Source organism: Hylobates moloch, unplaced genomic scaffold, assembly GCF_009828535.3.
Source record: "Hylobates moloch isolate HMO894 unplaced genomic scaffold, HMol_V3 SCAFFOLD_22, whole genome shotgun sequence".
Lineage (NCBI taxonomy): Eukaryota > Metazoa > Chordata > Mammalia > Primates > Hylobatidae > Hylobates > Hylobates moloch.
The window spans coordinates 38,140,936-38,165,478 of NW_026652297.1; the positions used below are offsets into that span (position 1 = coordinate 38,140,936).

Below are 24,543 nucleotides of genomic sequence, written 5' to 3' on the forward strand. Positions count from 1 at the left end.
GAAGATATATGTCACTTATCCAAAGTTGTACTCATCTTGCTTTAAGGGTAATCAACATAATTCACTGAAAATTAACTCTATACTGATGCCACAGACTGAATTCTGTGTTTCCCCAACATTCATGTTAAAATTCTAACCCCCATTGTGATGGCACTAGGAGGAGGAGACTTTGGAGAGTGAGGTCATAATGATGGAGACTTCCGAGAGCTCTGTCACCCCTTCTGCCACGTAAGCACATAGCAAGAAGATAGCCATCTATGAACCAGGAAGTGGGCTCTCCCAGACAATAAATCTGCTGGCACCTTGATCTTGTACTTCCCAGCCTCCAGAACTGTCAGCAATAAACTTCTGTTGCTTATAAGCCACCCAGTCTATCGTATTCTGTTATAGCTGCCTGAGCTCCCAATGAATTGTCATCTTTAGCAGGACTTATGTCCTATTAATGACTTTTTTAATGCACATTTTACTGGGCATTTTACTGGGCAGGTCGGCACTGTGCTTGGATTCATACAGTCTTTTACAGATATTGAGCAGGTTCTTCTATGTGTAATATACAATGTGTGGCCGAAGGAATGATGTTCATTTTTGCTTATGTCTTTTATTTCTGAGCAATGCATAGAACACTATATGTTTCCAATCTGTTACTAACAATGATAATGACCCCAAATGATATTCTGGTTACTAGAATCTAGTCCTTAACAGCAACAAAGAAGTCAGTCAGCATTCAGGTTCCAAAATGTATTTGCTATATGATCAAGGGTCAAAGTTGCAGTCATTTTTAGGTGAAGACTATTAACTAGCATTAGTGATCATTTTCTTCAACATTTCTGAAAAGGCTTCTGACCATTTTGTCATATTGCTTTAAAAAATTAGTCCTTGAATGGCCAGGCACAGTGGCTCATGCCTGTAATCCCAGCACTTTGGGAGGCCGAGGTGGGTGGGTCACTTAAGGGCAGGAGTTCAAGACCAGCCTAGCCAATATGCTGAAACCCCATCTCTACTAAAAAAAAAAAAAAATACAAAAAATTGGCCGGGCCTGGTGGCAGGTGCCTGTAATCCCAGCTACTTGGGAGGCTGAGGCAGGAGAATCGCTTGAACCCAGGAGGTGGAGGTTGCAGTGAGCTGAGATCACACCACTGCACTCCAGCCTAGGTGATACAGCAAGACTTCGTCTCAAAAAAAAAATAAAGTTATTGAAAACAATCCAAGTAAAATGTACTGAAGGACTAAGCAAAATGTTGCATTGTACAAACTCCTTCACAGCCATGAGGCATTCCTCACAACAGTCCTGTGAGGGAGGTTGCTTTCTTAAAATATTTCACAAACGGAGAAGTGAGGTAAAGTGAAAGGTATGGCAAAATGGGATCAACACAGATTAATGATTTCATTTCACTAAATTTGTTCAGGGATACACATTTCAGAAAGGCTTAGAGAGGATTTTATCTATGGACTTGATGAAGAACTAAGATAGAACGAGATTTCATGAAAAGTTAAGGTTTAAGACATACACACAGCACACAAGCACTGGGTATTTGCTTAAGGCATTTATGGAGAAGAACTGAAGTTATCATGATAATATCTTGCCAGAGGCATAAATCACCTCTCAGGCTTTCTTTTGAGGGTTCAAAAAAAAAGCAACTCACTTCATTTTATATGCAATTTAAAATCTGACCTTTAACAAGGAATCCCCCTTTCCAGTCTTTATTTCTTTAATATTATCAAATAAAATGGCAGAGAGAGAAATTCCCTTTCATCCTCAATACTACCCATTGAGTATGCTCCTTCCTCCAAACAGCGTGCTTCCCTTGAATAATATACAGCGGTTCCAAAATAGCTTGTTACCCTCTTTAGTAAAAACATCTACAAAATTAAATTTCTTAAATTTTGATGAACAATTAAGAATGTTACACAGGGGAAAAAAAAAGAAAAAAACCTTCCAAGACCAGCCCAATCACTTCTTTTTGGATGCAAAAACTAAGGCCCATGGAGGTTAAGAGATATGTCCAAGATCATATTTAGTTAATGAAAGAGCTGAGATTGGGAAGAACCCAGTTATAGACACCTTCTCTCACCCAGTGTGATCCTTCTGGCTTCTATAAGGAGGTATTGGTTTTGGTTCTCCTTTCTCACATGCTGGCTGACAAAGCCCAGCCAGAGCTACCTAATGAAGACACTGCTCACTGCTAAGCACACCAAGGGCACAGCCTTCAATACAATAGGAGCTGATGCTAAGGAAGCACTCGTCAATTCCCCCTCGTGCCATGACACAGACATGAGCATCACAGACTCTTCCTGTCCTCTGGCTGCCTTCTGAGGCTTGCAGCTTTCCATGATGAAGAACGGAAACCATGACACAACAGTGGAAACAGGCTTTTAGTATCATCTAGAAGCCTCCCCTCCCTCACATGGAAAGAAAATATGAGCCAGTGTTTTCCTCCTTGTCTTCTGAGGTGCTCCAGTAGATGCCCCAGACAGGACAGCTGAATCTTCCCTATAGCAGGATCAGAAATGACAGGAAATGCTCACAAACTGAATGCCTGTGGCTGCCACCGTGACAGGCTGCACATCATCCTATGAACAGACAAATCAGCTTCAGCACAATTGGAGTTCGTGGGGGTATTCACTTCTACTCTTGCGCTGCTCAAAATGTCCAGGCTGTCCAGCCTGAATCATAATCATAGCAATTCTTAATATTATTCGGTGCAGCAGAAGGGATAAATGGTAACATCTCACTAATCAAAACACACAGGAGTTACTGTGTCTTTACAAGACATTCTACTTGGAAGGGAAAATGGGAGGCGATAGGGCAAGTCATAACTAAAGAAAGTGAGAGAGGTGGCTCAGGGTATGGAGAAGAAGGTAGACACACATAAGTTCTTTTCACTTGAAGAGTGGATAGCGGATAAACTTGAAACAGCTTTTATTACTCACTTACATGCCGGGAAACTAACAGATGGGATCTCTCATTGCCAAGTTCTAATGTATTTCATGTTCATGCTCGGCTGCAGGACACCAGGTTTGCCAAATACCAATAAGCTGTTGAGAGTGAGGTGAGTATCAAGAATCTACAGCTAGATCGTCTCCCTCCATTGCACAAGGAAAGTACTCACTCTAGGTGAATTTCCACAAAAGGCAGTAAGTATGTGGGTCCACAGACATGGACATGGAAGATAACCAGTGTCCATAAGAAATATTTCCTTTTTTAGTATAAAAAATATAGTGGCAACCCCTAAGGGTAATTTACATCTATTCTTTGAAAGGGCTCATTATGAGTACTGCAGCAACTAATTATTATCCTGATGGATAGTCAACAGAATAGCTATTATATTCAAATATTAAGGCAACCTAGAAAATAAACCTCAAGAAGGCTCTAGTCTGTTTCATTCTGATCATTTTTGAAATCAGTCCTTGAATACTAGGCCCCAAAACTCTTGAGATGAAAAGTTTTGATTCCTATCAACCAGCCACCTTAGTGCCTGGGCTTCTTTCTTGGATTGTTCAAAGCTGGATATCCACATCTCTCGCAAAGAGCTCAAAGGTGGAGCCCGGAGTGGTGAGAAAGCAAACACCGTGGGCTCTGGGCAATTCAGGTGGGTATCTTCTGCCTCCCATCTTTTGGGTGGTAAGCCCTGCAGGAAGAGCAGAGAGAACTGAATTAAAAACATATTATAAGGAAGCACAATTCCCATGTTCCCATCTCACAATAATGGAACACAGCACAGGCTTTCCTTAAAGCAACAGTTTTACCCCATGGAGTTAAAAGGGAAAGAAAGCATCTCACATATTGCCTCACTTAATTCTTATGGTAAGCATATTAAATAGGTGCTACTGCCCCATTTTACAGGCGTGGAAACTAAAGCACAAAAAAGTTACATAAATTGCCCCAAACAGTATATACTTCAGATCGAATGCAGTTCTCTTTGCATTCTAAAGCCTTCCCCTCCCTCTGGTTATTTATCTGTTGATTTGTTTATTCCTTTTCCCCCTATTATCCCATCCCTACCCTCCTCCCCATAGACAAATATTTTAAGGTGTTTAACACAGTTCTTTGTATTTGCATGTAAGTGTATTCGAATACTCATTGCAAAATGTGTTCTCAATCTCTGGGCATTTATTTTTAGTATACTTATATGTTATTGTATATCTCATTTGTTTGCTACTTTTTCACCAAGCACTGTTTTTACATCTATCTATGTTGTCACATGTTACAACTAATCCTTTGTTTTTAATATATTTCCACTGCACTCAACTGTCCCCAGTATTAAGATGTTTCCACCCAACAATAATGGTACCTGACCTTTGCATAATACCTCCCAGCTTCAAAATGCCACCATGAGCTTGGTCCACGCTCAGTCTTGGCTTATTTCCATGGTCTCCTAACTAACCCCTTGATTCTACTTTTGATCCTCTACAGGCTACACTCAGCAGCCCTTCTCATTCCAAGTTCAAGTCCAAGTCCTTAAAATGGCCTACATGTTCAAGATTTGACCTTCCAATAATTTAGAAGGGAGAAAAGAAAAAACAAAGTAAAAGAGAAAGAGGGGAGACAGAAAAACTCCAGGATAACAGAGTGAACACACATATCCAATTTCATTTCCTCCAGAAACACCATTAAAATGACAGTAAAACGACTGTTCTTGAAAGGCATTAACCCGTAAGAATTGGGAGAATGGAAGAAGGCAGAAGAGTAACAAAACATAGAAGAATAGGAAAATTAGCAACTTCACAGTGGGAAAACCTAGCACATACCATCTGAACCAAGCAATCAAAGTTAACATTACCAGTTATACGTTATGTTGGTATAATGCATCCCCTGATACAGGGGTCCTCAAGTCCCGGGTCATGAACCAGTACTGTTCCATGGCCTGTTAGGAACTGGGCTGCAGAGCAGGAGGTGAGCAGCACGCATATGAGAATTGCTGCCTGAGCTCTGCCTCCTGTCAGATCATCAGCGACATTAGATTCTCCTAAGAGGGTGAACCTTATTGTGAACTGCACATGTGAGGAATCCAGCTTGCTCACTCCTTATAAGCATCTAATCCCCCACCCACCTACCGGTCTGTGGAAAAACTGTCTTCCACGAAATAAGTCTCTGGTGCCAAAAAGGTTGGGAACAGCTGCCCTAATAGGATGCAATGAGAACACGTTTACCTCTGTGCTATTATTCCCCAAAATCCATAACCCAAGTGTTAACATGAGAAGACATTAGACAAACCATATGAAGGGACATTCTACAAAATACTGACCAGTACTCTTCAAAAGTTATTAAAAATAAGAAAAAGTTTGAGCAACCATCACAGATTGGAGGAGACTAATGAAATGTGATGGCTTAATTACAGCCTGGTATCCTGGATTTGATCCTAGCGCAGACAGAGGATGTTACAGAAATATGGCCAAATATGACTAAAGAGAAATATGACTAGACTGCAGTTTAGCAAGCAGTAATGTGCCAATATGAATTTCTTATTGGTGACAAATGTACCACAGTTTCGTAAAATGATAGCATGAGGCGAAGCCAGGGAAAAGGCATACAGAACTCTGAACTATCTTTAAAATGTTCTGTAAACAAAATTAAAAGTTTTTTTAGTAAAAGACAATGGCAAAATGCCTTCAAAATTCTGAGAAAAATGAATGTCCATTTCAGTGTTTACAGTCAGCTAATCTATTGCTTAAATTTAGGGTAGAATGAAGACATTTTCTTTTTTTTTTTTTTGACACGGAATCTCGCTTTGTCCCCCAGGCTGGAGTGCAGTGGCATGATCTCAGCTCACTGCAACCTCCACGTCCTGGGTTCTAGTGATTCTCCTGCCTCAGCCTTCCAAGTAGCTGAGATTACAGGTGCCTGCCACTATGTCCAGCTAATTTTTTTTTATTTTTGTATTTTTAGTAGAGACGGGGTTTCACCATGTTGGTCAGGCTGGTCTCGAAATCCTGACCTCAGGTGATCCACCTGCCTCAGCCTCCCAAAGTGCTGGGAGTACAGGCACGAGCCACCATGCTCACCTGAAATGAAGACATTTTCATACATTCTCCCATGTACCTCTTCTCATGAAGCGACTGGAGAGTATGATCAACCAAAACAAGAGAATAAACTAAGAAAACAGGAGACATAGCATGCAGGAAACAGATGTCAACAGAAGAGAGAAAAAGAAGAGAAAGAAAATTCCCAAAATGCTGGGGAAGTGACATCTCAGGCTCCACACTAAGGTAGAGGACAATGAGCACAGATGGGAGTGGGTCGGAGGCTCCGGGAGAGATCCCTCCCACAAGATCAAGAGAGATGGACGCCTGCCGTATCTCAACATCTTCAGAGGAGAGTTAAACAATCAACAAAGACTGAATGACTGACAGGTACATGGAAAAATAATCAAATAAGAAGGCAATTATTACCTGGGAAAGAAACAAAAAACTGTACATGTAAGGGGGAAAATGATAGTGTACTACATGGTTTATTTTTTAATAACAGTCACACAGTTATATTCAAACACTGAATATAAAAAAAGGTACGTAAATGTGTTACTTAGAAACATAGAGTAAATAGGCCAGGTGTGGTGGCTCACTCCTGTAATCCCAGCACTTTGGGAGGCCAAGGCAAGTGGATCACTTGAGGTCAGGAGTTCGAGACCAGCCTGGCCAACATGGTGAAACCCTGTCTCTACCAAAAATACAAAAATTAGCCAGGCAATGTGGCACGTGCCTGTAATCCCAGCTACTCAGGAGGATGAGGCAGGAGAATCGCTTGAACCCAGGAGACAGAGGTTACAGTGAGCCAAGATCATGCCACTGCACACCAGCCTGGATGGCAGAGTGAGACTCCATCTCAAAAAAAAAGAACAGAAAAAGAAAAAGAAACATTGGGTAAATACCAAAATAATTAAATAATTAGCTACATATTGTGGTTGCTTCTGGGAAGGACAGAAAAGGGAAAATAAGTGGAAGACTGCTGTTTTTGTTAATTAACTTTGTAGAAATATTTGATTCTTCAACTTATATGCATGTATATATTTTTCTTAAAAAAAACTGTCTTAATGGGAAGACAGTGCATTATGTGTCAGGTTTATAATGATTAGAATCTTCATCCATTCCAAATTTAGAAAGCATAGCAGAAAAACCAGTTGGAAATACAAAAATGTGGGTGCTACCTATGACTGGCTCCACATATTTTCTTTTCTTTAAAACTCCCATAGGAAATATATGAGGAGATACTAGGAGTATCTAGTGTGAAGAGGTGATGACTTTGAGTGAACAGAGTTTGTCTTCAAGCAAAGAAGTCCCTTCAAGTGAAGGGACTATATAAGTGGAAGTGTGAATTAACTTGTTTGGTAAAATGTGAAGGACAGAGATTGCCAAGTCCTCCTTTCTCTTGGGAACCACTGATGGATTATCATGAAGTCTGACTTCCAAGGGCCTAGAACTTGAGCAGGGATTCTTCACCAAGCACAGAGAACCAGAGTGCAAATTGAAATTGCAAACCATTAGGAATGCTAAGACTTAAAATCTTGGAAATCTATGAATATCAAGTTCAAAGGACCAAAGGTAGGCTCAAAATTGTGATTACGTTAGCCAGAGTTCATGGTTGGATAGAGACTGGATTTGAAGCAAGAGCAGAACAAAGTCAAGTAAGGAGATGCAAAACAACTTGCAACTTTTGAGAGGCCACTGTTCACCTCTATTGGCTGGTAGGTACAGATGCCAGACTGTATCCTGCCAAACTGAGGAATCAGAGCAGGTAGCTAAGAATTGACTATAAAGGCCGGGCACAGTGGCTCACACCTGTAATCTCAGCAATTAGGCCGAGGCCGGTGCATCACGAGGTCAACAGTTCGAGACCAGCCTGGCCAAAATAGTGAAACTCCATCTCTACTAAAAATATAAAAAATTAGCTGGGCGTGGTGGCATATGCCTGTAATCCCAGCTACTCAGGAGGCTGAGGCAGGAGAATCACTTGAACCTGGGAGACGGAGGTTGCAGTGAGCTGAGATCACACCATTGCACTCAGCCCAGGCAACAGTGTGAGACTCTGTCTCAAAAAAAAAAAAAAAAAGAATTGACTATAAAAGGGGAAGTTTCAGTTCAATACAAAGAACCAAATGTTCTGGAAACAAAACAAACAAAAGATAAAATAAGCTACCTTTAAAAATAATGAAATCACCAACACTGAAAATGCCCCAGCACAAATTAATGGACAGCTTGTTCATGATACTCGAGTCACCAGTCAGCTGGTAATTGCACAGATCACATAACCTTCCATGGTCTTCCCAACCCTGACCTTGCATAACGGTTTATATGAGAAAGTCAGTAATATTACCCTATTTCCTTGCCTTCCCACTCAGGAGAGGAGCCCATCAAGTGTAGGATAAAGTTCCAACTCAATGTGACATCACAGAGAAAAGAATCTTATGAAATGAACTCTTTTCACTCTAATATTCTGCCAGAAATATTTCACAGTATGACCCAAAGGAAGTGTGTCTGATGAAGTAGTTATGACAGTTTTAGAAGTAATTTAAGTTTCAGTATCCCTTTCCAGCTGAGGTCTTGTGCAGAAAAACCAGCTGTTTCTAAAGTATGATTTTAAAAGATTTTGTTTCCAAAGACAACATGGTTCCTAGCAATGAGAAAAATACAGATAATGCTTGAATTCATAACTTCTTGAGCCCATCAGGGAATTGAATTCCAGAGGGTGACAAAGCCCCTTTGAGGAAAGATAGATAATCTGTTTCACCTTTGGCAGAACACAGGAGAGAGAGGTGATCACCATACAAACAGCTAACAAGAAATCAGGTGAAAATTTAATAAATTCTTAGAAGTGGAGTAACCACATCAGCTGGAATAGCTGGGATGCCCAGATACAAAAATGAGAGTTCAAACTCATCAAAAGCTCTTTTCTATGGACCTCCATCAAATGCTCAGAAGGAAGATTAGGGGCAGCACAGGATTAGAAAGGGTCCCCCTCCTTGGCACAGCGTGGTGGATGATCTTCCTCTGCTAGGGGACATTCAGGAAGTCTCTCTACCCTCCCCAGACCTTTTCCTCATAAATATAAAGGCCTTAAGCCACTGGGGGAGCAGGAGCAAATCCTTCTGCTCCCAGATCCAAGGGAAAAATCTATTACCTCTGGGGGAGAGGGAGAAGCAAAACTCCTCTTTCTCATGGTTGGGGGCAGGATGGAAACCATTTTGGGCCTAGAATCCTATCATGATACCAGAAGTTATACCACTGGGGAGGGGCATAAACTCTCCCTCCAAACTAACCACAGATACAAGGCAGAGCTTGGCTGCCAAGGGAAGAAGAGGCAAGGACACTGGAAAAGCTTCACCCCTGAGACCCAGGAATCCAGAACCTGCCTAAGCCTGAGGCTGTGAAGACAACAAAGAACCTTCCCTACTCCCAACATAAGTCTACTGCTAAGGAATGAGTAACAGGAGTTTGCTGGTGGGGAGAAGCAAGAATATTGAAATAGACCTCATCTGTGGCATAGCAATGCAGGAATTGCTAAAAGCTGAGGGTGGAGGAGAAATACTGAGAAAAACTCTTTAACACCCCAGGCCCCACTTTCAACACAGGTAATAGCAGTGCTTAGTCACTGGATAATTATTATTACTGGAAACGTTTGAAACCTGAGGACCACAAAAGGTAACAACAGCAACACAAAATCCAAATCTAGTTCAACTCTTGACTAAACTGACTCTACCTCCCTAATATGGTTTGGCTTTGTGTCCCCACCCAAATGTCATCCTGAATTGTAATCCCCATGTGTCAAGGGTGGGAACTGGTGGGAGGTGATTGGATCATGGGGGTGATCTCCCCCATGCTGTTGTCGTGATAGTGAGTTCTCATGAGATCTGATGGTTTAAATGTGTGGCATTTCCTCTCTCTCTGCCTCTCCCTCCCTCCCTCCCTCACTCCCCTCCTGCTTTGTCGTGGTAAGATGTGTTTGCTTCCCCACTTTGCTTTCTACCATGATTGTAAGTTTCCCAAGGCCTCCCTCGCCATGGAGAACTGTGAGTCAATTAAATCTCTTTCCTTATAAATTACCCAGTCTTGGTTAGCTCTTTATAAGCAGTGGGAAAATGGAGTAATACACATCCCTCCTCCCCCATCCACACACATTAACAGCCTTGACAGAAAAGCGGCATGTCCACTGCCACACATAAACATTGATCTTGGTCTCTATGCTTTTGTACATAATGTCCAGGAATCAAAAAAAAAAAATCATGAAACACATAAAAAGAGAAAAAACAAAAAACAAACACTACCAAGAGATAAAGCCATCAACAGAACCAGACTCACAAACGACTCAGATGTTGGAACTATCAGGCAGGAACTTTAAACTACCATTAATATGTTAAAGAATATAGTAGAAGGCTGGGCGCAGTGGCTCAAGCCTGTAATCCCAGCACTTTGGGAGGCTGAGGCAGGTGGATCACGAGGTCAGGAGTTCTAGGCCAGCCTGGCCAACATGGTGAAACCCTGTCTCTACTAAAAGTACAAAAATTAGCCAGGCGTGGTGGCATGCACCTGTAGTCCCAGCTAGTCAGGATGCTAAGGCAGGATAATTGCTTGAATCCAGGAGGCAGAGGTTGCACTGAGCCAAGATCATACCACTATACTCCAGCCTGGGCAACAGAGTGAGACTCTGTCTTAAAAAAAAAAAAAAAAAAAATATATATATATATATATATATAGTAGAAAAGGGAGACAATATGCATGATATGCATGAACATAAGGGTAATTTCAGCAGGGAGATGTAATATAAAACGGGAGTCAAATGGAAATGCTAGGTTTCTACAGCCAAAGAGATGGTGAATTAGGTGATCCCTAAGCTACTTTCAATTCTGACATTGTATGATTCTAAGACCACCACTTCAAGAAGGTAAGAGAAGACAGGTGATAAGAAAATGGATGGTTTATATGTAGAAAACATGAGATAACTAATAATCTCCCATTTGGAATTGTTCCTTCTCATCTTCAATTTGAAATACAAAAAGTGACCAGGTACATTGGCTCATGTCTATAATCCCAGCACTTTGGGAGGCCAAGGTGGGAGGATTGCTTGAGGTCAGAAGTTTAAAACCAGCCTGGGCAACATAGCAAGACCCTGTCTTTACAAAAATAAAAGTTAAAAATTAGGCATGGTGGCACATGCTGTAGGCCTGGCTACTCAGGAGGCTGAGGCAGGAGGATTGCTTGAGTCCAGCAGTTCAAGACTGCAGTGAGCTATGATTGACTGCACCACTGCACTCCAGCCTGGGTGATAGAAATGAGACCCTGTCTCAAAAAAAAAAAAAAAAAGGCCAGGCACTGTGGCTCACACATGTAATCCCAGCACTTTGGAGGGCCAAAGCAGGAGGATGGCTTGACCCCAGGAGTTTGAGACCAGCATGGGCAACATAGTGAGACTCTAACTTTACAGAAAAACTTCAAAAAATTAACCAGGCATGGTGACATGCACCTGTAATCCTAGCTACTCAGGAGGCTGAGATGGAAGGATCACTTGAGCCCAGGAAGTGGAAAAAAAAAAAAAAAAAGGAAGTGGAAGCTATAGTGAACCATGACCACACCACTGCACTTCAGCCTGGGCAACAGAGCAAGACCCTGTCTCAATCAATCAAATTTATATATGTATATATATAAAATATATAAAGCAATGGAAAATTACTACAGGCAACTCCAGTTAAAAAGCAAATTCTATTAACCTTAAGACAGATTGTCTGTTTTGTTCAGTTTAAATACAGATAGGAAATCACCAAATTATCTTGTCTTTTAAGTCCTTTCATACTAAATCCTTTTTTCCTAGAAGCCTTCCTCCATTTTTATACTTTATCATTCTAAATTAAAAAGAAATCCAAACTATTTAAAACATCACGTTTAATCTGTAGGAAGAAAAATTTTGACCTAAGGTACATCTTTGAACAATTGACATCGTGATACAGGAAGTATAAGATCTTACCCTTCGTAGATAGTAGATAAAAGTTTGTTCAAAGAAAGGTGATACAGGAAGTGCAAGGTCTTACCCTTCATGGATAGTAGATAAAAGTTTGTTGAAAGAAAGGACATGTAAAGTAGTTCATGCTCTCCTGGTAAGTGCCCATTTGATGACTTAGGGTTATTACTTCTGGTGGTGATTTAGTACCAAAGGATGTCTTATGCTAGAAAGCTTTAAAATGAAGAAAGTGCACTTAAATGCAGCGTTTGTTACAAGTTTATCATCTTAGCGTGGTAGTTAATGGAATCTCTGTAACAGCTGTATTCTGATACTGTGGCGGTAGTACTAACAGCTGGCTGCCAGTGAATAAGATGGCCTTTTGGAAGACTCTTGTAGAATCTTTACCAAAAGTATCCAGATCCCCCATTTTAGAGAATTTTTCCTTCACAGTGCACAAGGCTTATTCCTTTAATAATGTCTAATCTAAATTGTAAGCCCTATGACAAGGGACCATGTCTTTTCTTGCTTACCATTATCTAGCACAATAATGCTCGAATCAGAGTGCACCTTCAATACAATTTTTTCCAACTAGTTTGTTTAATAAATAAAAAAGGCTGGGCACAGTGGCTAACACACGCAATCCCAGCACTTTGGGAGGCTGAGACGGGCACATTGCTTGAGCTAAGGACTTCGAGACCAGCCTGGGCAACATGGCAAAACTCCATCTCTACAAAAATTTGCCAGGCATGGTGGCATGCGCCTACAGTCCCAGCTACTTGGGAGTCTGAGGTAGGAGGACCACTCAAGCCTGGGAGCTGGAGGTTGCAGTGAGCCGAGATCACACTACTGTACTCCAGCCTAGGTGACAGAGACCCTGTCTCAATCAGTCAATCAATCAAATGGAGATTTCCAAACAAAAATGGTTGATGAGACACACACTTTTAATTTCATTCCCTCCTGAAATCCCATAAAATGACAGTAAGGTTTTTTTTTATTATGGCATAGATTCCTGAAGAAAAACAAAATGATAAAACAAAAAATTTCGGAAGTTACAAAGTTAACAGATGGGTGGCAAATGACTTAGTTGATGTGAGAAAGCTGAGTTCTAAGAAGCAGCAGGAAAGCAGAAAAGCAACTCAAAGTTCACTGCAGCATGCACAAGATGCTGCAGAATTTGGTGGCGCACAGAACCTCTGGCAGTGGGTGTAAAGAAGGGGCTGAAAGGCAAGTGATTGCCAGTTTTGTAGGAGGCAACTGAAGACCCAAATCATCACTGTGCACAAGCAAGAAACCGACGTTCTCCTACCCCAGCAGCAACTGAGAATCGTCCAAAGAAACTTAACAGTAGATCATTAGACTAGGGGAGAGTGGCATGAACGAGGGTAAGAGTACCGCCCTCTAGCAGATTCCCGAACTTCTCAACTTCATATATCCCTTGCCCCACCTGCGCAGGGCTCTGACCAAACAGTACACCTCACCTCCTTCCATGTGACTTCCTGCCCTAGAATTTAACTGTTGGAGTCACTGTGGAACTCTTCTCAGCACCCATATCACACACGTGCAACCCAAAAGGTGGAGCGAGCTAGGACCAGTGGGGCAAATTTTGGACCACGGAGAAAGCAGGGCCCATGGATCAATTATCTCCCCTTCCTTACCTGGAAGGAATGATTCCGAGTGCAGTATGTGCTTCTCAGGGGCAGGGTCCTGAGGATGAACCAATCACTCCCACTTAAGACTCAGCTCAGTAACATCCTCGCATTGCCCTCCTTCCTTCCCTGCTCCTCCCTCCAACCCTCTAGGACTGCACTCCCTAACAGAATCATGGCACAGATGCCTCTGTTTCCATTTCTGTTTTCTGTGGAAGCCAGGTGAAGATAGTTGGTACCAGGAGTGGCACTAAAGAGCATTATTCACCTGATGGCAATAGAAGCCCCACTGCTGGTGGTAAAGCCCCATTAAAATTAATATCACCTGCTTTATCACCAGCACTCATCACCTACGTGAGAAATAGAGGCCCTACTCTGAGAAGAAATAGCTTATATACCAAGAAAAGCAGCAAAGGCTAGGGTATACTGTCAAGAACTGGGTAAGAGGCCATGTGCAGTGGCTCATACCTGTAATCCCAGCACTTTGGGAGGCTGAGGTTGGAGGATCACTTGAAGTCGGGAGTTCAAGACCAGCCTGGCCAACATGTTGAAACTCCCGTCTCTACTAAATATACAAAAATTAGCTAGGTGTGGTGGTGCATGCCTGTAATCCCAGATACTCAGGAGGCTGAGGCAGGTGAATCACTTGAATCCGAGAGGCAGAGGTTGCAGTGAGCCGAAATTGCGCCACTGCACTCCAGCCTGGGTGACAGAGTGAGACTCTGTCTCAAAAAACAACTGCCCCTTCAGACAGGATGGTAAGTCTGAAGCAACACCACCATCTTGGAAAAACTGCAGAGATCAATGCCCCATAAGACCAAGGAGTTTTCCCCATCATAATCCCACCACCACCATTTAATTCACCGTTCTGACCCCTGAAAAAAAAAAAAAAAACAGATAAATCATAGCAGATGATAGGGGACTACCAGAAACTTAACCTGACAGTAGTTCCAACTGCAGCTGCCTTGCTGAAATTGGTGTTTACACAGGATCAACACGGCTCTAATCAGAATCTGATATTGATGCACACCAATAAGCAGCCACTGAGAGAAAGCTCACAACAAGCAGGTAGGTATTATGAGTTATCATTGGATTTCAGCCGGCCTGTCCCTTTGTTACCCCAATACTGGTTCCACTGACCCATGAACAGGACATTGCAGGAATGATGGAGGCTATGCATGAACAGAAGAGCTTTGACTCTCACTCAAAGGCAGAATTCATCACTAGCACTGTTGAAGACCTGATCTACCAGCAACAATGATCAACGCTGAAGCTTCTGATACGGCACCATTCCTTGAGGAGAATGTCTAGTCTCTAGTCTCCCAGTGACAGGCTAAAATCCTTTTACTCGAGAAGGAATAGCAATTAGTCCTTGCTGAAATTGACACCTACCTTAGATACACTCATGGGGAACTGCCTTGTCCCCCATACCTCTGCCTACTCTATCACTCAGGGGTTACAGAATGCCCTCTTCAGGCCGGGCGTGGTGGCTCACACCTGTAATCCCAGCACTTTGGGAGGCTGAGGTGGGTGGATCACCTGAGGTCAGGTGTTTGAGATCAGCCTGACCAACATGGTGAAACCCCGTCTCTACTAAAAATACAAAAAAATTAGCCAGGCATGGTGATGTGCACCTGTAATCCTAACTACTTGGGAGGCTGAGGCAGGAGAATCATTTGAACCCAGGAGGCAGAGGTTGCAGTGAGCCAAGTTCATGCCACTGCACTCCAGCCTGAGTGACAGAGTGAGAATCTGTCTTAAAAAAAAAAAAAAAGAATACCTTCTTCAGCAACATGGTATGTTGTACAACACTAACTCAGACTCAGGGACCCATTGCATGGTGAGGGAGGTACCAAAATGGACACATGACACTGTGACAACAATGTGTCAGTGAGCACAGCAGTCACTGGTTTTACTAGGTACCCTATCACTCAGAAGAAGCCAGCCTCAAAGAACTATGGAATAGCCTGTAAACAGCTCAGCTCGAGGACAATACTCTCTGGGTTAAGACACCAGTAGTCCATACATGGGACTGTGCTCCAAATACCTAGACTAGATACAGGAACCAACCCATTGAAGTAGAACTGACTAATCTCACCCTCATTCCCAGTGACCGACTTGCTTATTTTGTGGTTCTCATCCCTACAACCCTAGGCTTTCCAGGTTCCTGGTTCCTGGGTGGTAGGGGAAGGAGCATCCTTTTCCACTAGGGGCACAGGAAGGTTCCCACTGAACTTGAATCTACAGAGCTGTAACTGCTACCCAGTCACTTTGAATTCATTGTGCAAGCAGGAAGATGAAGAAATTATTGTATGGGTGATGGTAATGGACTCACGAGGAGATGACATTCCCGCTACATAGTGGAAGCAAACAGGGTCTGTTGAGGATGCGACCACGATGAACGGGGGAAAGTGTAACTGCCATGATCACGGGCTCAGAGGGGCAAGGCAACCACAGGCTCCTAAGGGAAGAGGGTCTGGGTCACCCTATCAGGCAAGCAGCCGAGAATAGTCAAATCACTGGCCAAGAGTGAAGGAAGGCAGGGTGCAGTGGCTCACACCTGTAATCTCGGCACTTTGGGAGGCCAAGGTGGGTGGATCACTTGAGGTCAGGAGTTCGAGTCCAGCCTGGCCAACATGGTGAAACCCCATCTGTACTAAAAATACAAAAAAAATTAGCTGGGCAAGAGGGCAGACGCCTGTAATCCCAGCTTCTTAGGAGGCTGAGGCAGGAGAATCACTTTGGCTGAAAGAGGAAAATAAAAAACGAAACATACTTAAGTAGCTTACTTTATGTTGTGCCATATAGAACAAATCCCATAAAATAAGTGCAAATGAAAACTGGTGGCTGGGCGCTGTGGCTCATGCCTGTAATCCCAGAGCTTTGGGAGGCCGAGGCGGGTGGATCACCTGAGGTCAGGAGTTCAACACCACCCTGGTCAACATGGCGGAAACTCTGTCTCTACTAAAAATACAAAAAGTAGCCAGGTGTGGTGGCATACGCCTGTAATCCCAGCTGCTTGGGAGGCTGAGGCACGAGAATCACTTGGGCCTAGGAGGCAGAGGTTGCAGTGAGCTGAGATCACACCACTGCACTCCAGCCTGGACAACAGAGCAAGGCTCCGTCTCGAAAAAAAAAAAAAAAAAAAGTGGTCTAATACGTTTTCATTTACTTTCATAGAACGTTTTATTCTGCTTTTCAGTAATAAGCACATTAGCATTTTGGAATTGGAACTACTTCATTAAAATGCAAGCAAAGCCTCCTAATCATCTTCACTGACCACCTCTTCTGGGAGGAATCAGAGCACGCTGGAGAAAAGCCTACTCTCATTTTCCTCAATGAGTCCAAAGAGAAGGACATCCAATCATACTACTTTTGGGCATTCTGAAATGTCACATTCAGTTAGCTGTTTCTGTTAGAACTGCAGGAATGATCTCCTACATCTTTTTTAAAGCTATTTACCCGCCGGGCGCAGTGGCTCACGCCTGTAATCCCAGCACTTTGTGAGGACGAGGCGGGAGGATCACGAGGTTGGGAGATCAAGACCATCCTGGCTAACACGGCGAAACCCCGTCTCCACTAAAAATACAAAAAATTAGCCAGGCGTGGTGGTGGGTGCCTGTATTCCCAGCTACTCGGGAGGCTGAGGCAGGAGAATGGCGTGAACCCGGGAGGCGGAGCTTGCAGTGAGCTGAGATCACGCCACTGCACTCCAGCCTGAGAGAAAGAGCGAGATTCAGTCTCAGAAGAAAAAAAAAAAAAGCTATTTACCAACGCCAGCATACCCTCTCTTCCAGTTCCCAATAATTATCTCAATAGGGTTTTTGTGAGGTACAGAAACAGTTAGGGTTTGCATATTTCAGTTTTCTGTGAATATAATCTTGAAGCCTTGAAATGGTCTTGAAACATAGCCTAAGCAAATCATCACCCTCAGAAATTCTGTTTTCTACCTTTATATATTTTGAGAATAAATAATTGGTATAGCATGGGCAATTAATGTGGTCTCTACTCTCTCATGTTTTCACATGGGTGGGTGGGTGGGGGTGTGTGTGTGTATGTGTGTATTTAATTTTTTGCTTATGGCCCTATAAATTAGAGATCACACAGGAAGCCATCAGAAATCAGGATGCATTCTCTGAGAAGAATGATGTAATATTTAGTGTTCGTGTTGCGGACCAAGACAGTCAGCATAAAACAAATGATTTTATGAGTTGAACAGTTATACAAAACAAGAAAGAAGAATTTAAATTTTCATAATTCTTAAAATCTTAAAAAATATATTTCAAATATTTTAAATTTGTCTACCATATACTTAGTATCTGAGAGCCCCATATGGTATACATACAATACCTAAAGATAATTTCACACGCTGTTTAGGTTTATGTTTGACCTAAAATTCATATAATAACCAAAGTAAACATGTAAATATTTAAGAAAAGTTGTTGGCCTTCGGAAAATTTAGATAAGGCCAGACGTGGTGGTTCACACCTGTAATCCCAGCACTTTGGGAGGCTGAGACAGGCAGATCACCTGAGGTAAGGAATTCAAGACCAGCCTGGCCAACATGGTGAAACCCCGTCTCTACTAAAAATACAAAAATTAGTCAGGTGTGGTGACTCACGCCTATAGTCCCAGCTACTCGGGATGCTGAGGCACGAGAATTGCTTGAACCTGGGAGGTGGAGGTTGCAGGGAGCTGAGATGGTGCCACTGCACTCCAGCCTGGGCAACAGAGTGAGACTCAGTCTCAAAGAAAAAAAAAAGAAGAAGAAGAAGAAGAAAATATTTAGATAAAACCTTACACATCTATGAGAGTCTGGCACAGCTATGACGGATGATAGGCAAGGGCTATGTGTGGGCCACCTCACTCTGTAAAAATTTCAGGAGAAGTTGAAAGTAATCTTTCTTTTTCTTTCAACAAATTTCCTTTGAACAAACTCAGTTACACATAAAGTAGGTTCATTCCCATTATAAACAAATAAAGTAAGCAAACAAACACCAAGCACAATCTAGAAATTTGAAGACATTGCTAAGAAGTTCATAACAATTTAAGAAAGTTTTTATAAGGATTATCCCCATCATTATTTGAGTAGTTTCTCTCTATATTAATAAGCACGTGTTTGCCAGAAAGAGAAAGAGTAAATATTAGAGCAGCAAGCAAAATGAAAATGAGTTTGAAAGTGGAGGCTGTGGAGTGTCAGTGTGAGAGGTGTGGCAGAAATTATCATACTCCTTCACCACAGCATTGATGGAGAGGCAAAGGATTGACCGTGTGGATAAGCAGCACTCTTTTTTTTTTTTTTTTTCTGAGACAGAGTCTCGCTCCGTCGCCCAGGCTGTAGTACAGTGGTATGATGTCGGCTCACTGCAACCTCTGCATCCTGGATTCCAGCAATTCTCCCACTTCAGCCTCTCCAGTAGCTGGGATTACAAGTGCATGTCACCATGCATGGCTAATTTTTATATTTTTAGTAGAGATGGGGTTTTGCCATGTTGCCCAGGCTGGTCTCAAACTCCTGGGCTCAAGTGATCCACCCACCTCAACCTCCCAAAGTGCTCCAGTTACAGGCGTGAGCCACTATGCCTGGCAAGAACTCTTAATTTTTTATGTTTGGGATTTCTTCCCCTTTTCTGCAGCTTTCTGTGTCACTGCCCAGCACCTGCAGCACAGGATCCTCCAGAACAAACAATAAAGGAGAATGAAGGCTTTCAGGAATGAAGGCCTGTCCAGGGCTTGTAAACTTCACGACAGTCCCAAAAGGTAGTAATGGAATATTCAACCTTCCTGCAGAGCCCGGCCTCTCTGATAGGAATGAAGAACACTGATGAGGTAGCAACAACAGAAGGAAACGCAGGAGAGCAGAGAACACCAAGATGTCCAGCCTGCTGGCTCTATGCCCACCTTTGATTTGCTTACCTTTTCCTGAAGCCTGATATTATCCCACACCTTGGTGCACACCATACACTCAAATGCATCCATGTAATTGTCCTGGTTGACGTCTTGCACTCCCCATTTCCGTTCTCTGAGAGCTGTCAGAAGTCGCTGGTTAGAGATCTCACCCTTCAGCTTCCATTCTACATAGGCCTCATACAATCTGTCATCAGAATCCAGTCGTCTGATGTAACTTGCCAGTTCCCTGGGGTGAGAAAATTCTGATACAAGAATAGCACTTTTGTTATTTGGAAGCCAGTCTGTGATGCTGGGGGATCCGTAATATACAGGGACTACCCCCAGTTTCAGAGGCCTCCAGAACTTCTCAGTGATGTAGTCATCACAAACTGCATTCTCAAAAGCTAGGATAAACTTATACTGTGCAATGATCCTATAAAAGCCATCGGCATCCATAGAGGCTGGATTTTTCAGCTGCTGAGGGAGGTCTTTGTTTCGTAAACATTCACCATAGGAATCAACCTCGATGTAAGTCATCAGCTCGCGAACATAGCTGTCCCTGTCTGATGGTGGGTCACAGTCTGACTGTACATATACCAGTGGAGCAAGTCTTTTTCTAAGCTTGTTTTTGGACTGCAAAGGAACTAGGTATCGGAGTGACTTCAGGACTTCAACGCTCTCCAAGTATTGGGTAGTTAGTGGCAAGTGGGAATGCCTGCTGAACGTGGCAGTGTAGTTGAACAAGGTGATCACTGGTTTATGAAAGAGCTTATAGTTGTTTTTCGGGGACTCTTCGTGAAAAAGAGCCCAGTCATGATGGGCTTTCCGAGGCAGAGGTAAGCTATCTATGTTAAAGTCAGTACCTAGGAGAAGAAAATGAGATATTAATTAGTATTTCCAAAAGAATGTTGCTAAGTTTGGGTCTACCTGGTAAGATTAGAATACAGAGGAGTCCGAGGCTATGAATAAGAAGCATGTGGCCGGGCATGGTGGCTCACACCTGTAATCCCAGCACTTTGGGAGGCCAAGGCAGGTGGATCACTTCAGGTCAGGAGTTCGACACCAGCCTGGCCAACATGGTGAAACCCTGTCTCTACTAAAAATACAAAAATTAGCTGGGCATTGCCTGTAATCCCAGCTACCTGGGAAGCTGAGGCAGGAGAATCACTTGAACCCGGGAGGCGAAGACTGAGCCACTGCACTCCAGCCTGGGTGAGAGAGCAAGACTCTGTCTCAAAATATATGTGTGTGTGTGTGTGTGTGAGTGTATACACACATACATATACATACACACACACACACACACACACACACACACACACGAAGCATGTTACAGTGTCACTGCAAAGTGCCTGGCAATCAGTCACAAGGCTTTCACCCCAGAAACTACTCAGGGAGAGGATCACCAAAGAGGGGGACTATCGTTTCTCATTTTATGAAAAAGGAAACGGGAGTTGTGTCTGCCCAGGTTCTAAAGGAGAATTTATTCCACTGCCTCCTGCAATGGGCTTTTCTTCCTCAAAGTGTTGCCTACAAGAAAACAGGAGAAACAAAGAGATAAAGATAGCTCTTTAAAAAGAAAAGAGCAAGAGAAAGGAAGCCAAAAAAGGAAAGCAACCAGGTCAGCAGGTTGGTTAATTGCAAAAAAAAAAAAGTGAAACCGTGCAAAAGTAGCCAGAAGAAATATAGAGGATAGATTTTTTTTAATCCAAAATGATCGATTTCACCAAAGTGCAGTTAATCAATCTTAGTCAAAATGGTAGACAAGAGGCTTTTAAAGACGAAAGAGCTGATAATAGCACTATGTTACAGACCACTGCAGGATGGACAGGAATTAACAAGCGCATCGAGAAATAAAGAAAGCCTAACAGGATTACAATTATGAGTGACCCTAGCATCCACAGGATTGATTGAAAAACCTCTGAAACATGATGATGTGCAGACAGAAGTGATGGATGTGGTAAGCGATTGTTTCCTGACTGCATGAGTGGAGATCCAATCAGGGAGAACTTTTTCAATAACTGAGAAAGAAGAACTAAGAGAATAACACAATAGGTAATATACAATTTCTGAAGTATTCTTGACATGGATAATTTTGTAGACCCTTGAGTTTTTTTTAAAATAAATATAAGGAAATGGGAAAAAATTCATCTTGCAATACCCACTGGAAAAGAAAATACCAAATATATATTTACGCCAAAATAAAACTTTATCAACATTTTCTGGCAGAGCTCATAAAAATTAATTATTTAATGCCAGTGTACACTCCCACAAATAAAGATAAACTCTTCAGTGCCAACACTACATCAATGAGAAATCAATTAATCAAGAAAGGCTTTTAAACAAAGATCAGATAAGATTATGTCACAGGACATATACTAAGCACAGAGAAATTGCTGAAGAAAGTGCCTCTGTTTTGATAACAGGCTTTTATTCTCAATCTTCGGCAATGACGTACTAATGTAAAAATGGGCTTGTCCTTGTTTACTGGCATGTGCTATATTTGACCTTAGGCTTCAAAAAGAACACTCACCCATACACCTGAAATCTAATGGCGTACAGAGTTGGAGGGCTGGCAAAGGTTAATAATAATCATTAAGATAGAGAAACATGAGGATATGAAAGAGAATGTGAGAAGAAAGGCAAATGATTGCATTGAAGTACAACAGTTGCTGCTCAAAAAGCATCTAAGCTGGTCGAGCGGCCAATGATAGGAACCAGAACCGATAAAACTGAGTTAGAACACAAAGTTGCCACCTAAGGCATAACAGAGAATCAAGGCCATTTACCTGGGAGAGAAAGTACTAGAGTCCAGTCCACAGGAATCAGAAGCAGGGATTCAAGGTATGAGATGAGAGATTAAAGAGGATATGATTAAAACAAAAGTGGGTCCAGAATTAACTGGGGGGATCAGGCACAGGGGATTTGAGTGAGTGACCCAAACACCAGTCACTGTCTGCTGCTACCTGCTAGGTGGCACATGGAAGATTCTTAACCTGGCTCAGCATGGGTGCACCTCAGCAAAGATGCCAGATGCAGAGCTGGGAAGCAGAAAGACACAAAGCCTGCCTCGGGTGCTTCAGAGAATGGACAGGGCTCAAGTCCCATCTCTCCTGGTCTACATCAAGAAAGAGGAGGAAAAGCTGAAGGCAGCTGTGTCTAGACTCTTGTGGCCACTATGTAGGTCCACTCAGGCTGTGTTGCTAATAGGAACAGGACTCCAAAGCTGCACTAGGTATAATGAGCCTGTCATTCATGACAATTAGGAGATGCAGGCTTACAGACTCGCTCATAGCTATGCTGATATGAGAATCTCCATGTGGGAAGGAAGGGGAGAAGAGGCTGAGATCCCTCTTGCATACAATCTATAGTGGCCAAAAATGCCTGCAGAATCTATTCATACGCATGCATGAAGAAGCAACAGGCCATTTTAAAAATGAAAATCAGAAGGTCTCCTGCATTCATCTGAATTATGTTTAGTCTGCAGGGGTGCAGCTGCCTTTAATAGTGGTAGATGCTTCTTAATAGAGAGGAAAGTTAAAGGGACCTAGGGTTCCAGAAATATTTCCCATGTTTGCTATCTATAAAAGCATTTCCTGGTAGCTTCCCTGAGATACATCCACACAAAACACAACCACACATGCGTGTGCATGTGTGCAATCACGCTAATATAGGTTTTCTGTAAGATTGTCAGATGCTTTCAAACTAAACTCCTCTGGAGAAGATTACAAATAGGTCATTTTGGCAGGGCACAATAGCCCACACCTATAATCGCATGGTACTGAAATTAGAACCATGACCAACCTGGCCAGGCATGTGGCTCACACCTGTAATCCCAGCACGTTGTGGGGCTGAGGTGGGTGGACCACCTGAGGTCAGGAATTCAAGACCAGCCTGGCCAACATGGTGAAACCCTGTTTCTACTAAAAATTCAAAAATTAGCTGGGCGTGGTGGTGCATGCCTATAATCCCAGCTACTCGATGCTGAGAAGGAGAATCGCTTGAACTTGGGAGGCAGAGGTTTCAGTGACCCGAGATTGCACCACTGCATTGCCGCCTGGGCGACAGAGCGAGACTCTGTCTCAAAAACAAAACAAAACAAAACAAAAAAAGAACCACGACCAACCTAAACTACTTCACTGGGGATATCATGGCCTAGAACGTAAGTGTCAATATTGAACAATTTCTAAAAGGTATTGGATGTGGCTCAGAAAAAAACTGAGTTATTTAGCTCTTCCCAACTCCAGCGCAATGCCTACTGTAACAAGAGTTGGAACTGGAGTCTATAGAGAAATGAAAATCAATTAACCTATGGTATATCCACAAAAATGTGACTAACGTATGTGCAATTGGCTCACTAGTTTTCTAGTCATGTTCACTGCTCTTACATTTAACAACTTCAGCTTCAAACTTTCATTCCTCTGGGTTATTTTGTGTTTATTGAATTCTGACAAATGTATTCGTTCCTTTAAACAACAGCTAAATAGATCTTTAGCACTAACGTGCACTGTAAAGGGAATTGCAACTTGGAATACAGATGGAACAAAATGAATGCTGGCAAAGGGTGGCAGATTGCTGACTATGGAGACTGGATCTGAAACAGCAGAGGAGCCTGAGAGTGACATACTTTATGGGACATGTTTATGTGCCCCTCTCCTGCTGCAGGAGCATGGCCTCTTCTTTCACTACCCCCACACAAACTGGTGAAAACAGAAGGCAACATACATTATTAACCTCACTTTACTAACAAAGTGTGAATCACTCATCTAGAGCTGAAAACCCCGGGTGGGGACAAGAACGTCGGACCAGCAAATAGGAAAGGACCAGAGAGATGACAGGCCCTGCTGCAATGTTGATTCCATGGAATGACATTCTTGGTACTTGCAATGACCCCCACAGAAATGTTAGCCAGCTTTAGCACACTAATGATGTGGAAAGCCCAGCCTGCCTTAATTTGGAAAAGAGAAGTGCTCCTGCAGAATGCTCCCCAAAGGTAATCTGTTTTAAAAAATAATCTCTACCATAAAACTGTTGTGTCCTTTTGGGAGACTGAGGCAGGAGGATTGCTTGAGCCCAGGAGTT

The 24,543-nt window shown here is 42.6% G+C and overlaps 1 protein-coding gene across 2 annotated transcripts in view; it reads right to left on the reverse strand.

Annotated features, from left to right (window-relative positions):
- Positions 1–2,903: 2,903 nt before the first annotated feature.
- The window catches only part of FUT10 (fucosyltransferase 10), a 116,099-nt gene continuing 94,459 nt past the window's right edge, over positions 2,904–24,543 (reverse strand). Inside the window, exons 4-6 of one of the 2 annotated variants that reach the window (XM_058433609.1) lie at positions 19,489–20,324; positions 3,469–3,629; positions 2,904–3,036 (exon numbers count right to left, since the gene is read on the reverse strand). In XM_058433609.1, the coding sequence (XP_058289592.1) occupies positions 2,964–3,036; positions 3,469–3,629; positions 19,489–20,324 (1,070 nt within the window). In that variant the 3' untranslated portion in view covers positions 2,904–2,963. Of the gene's footprint in view, positions 3,630–19,488; positions 20,325–24,543 lie in introns of both variants that reach the window. The other variant, XM_058433610.1, reaches the window with a different exon arrangement.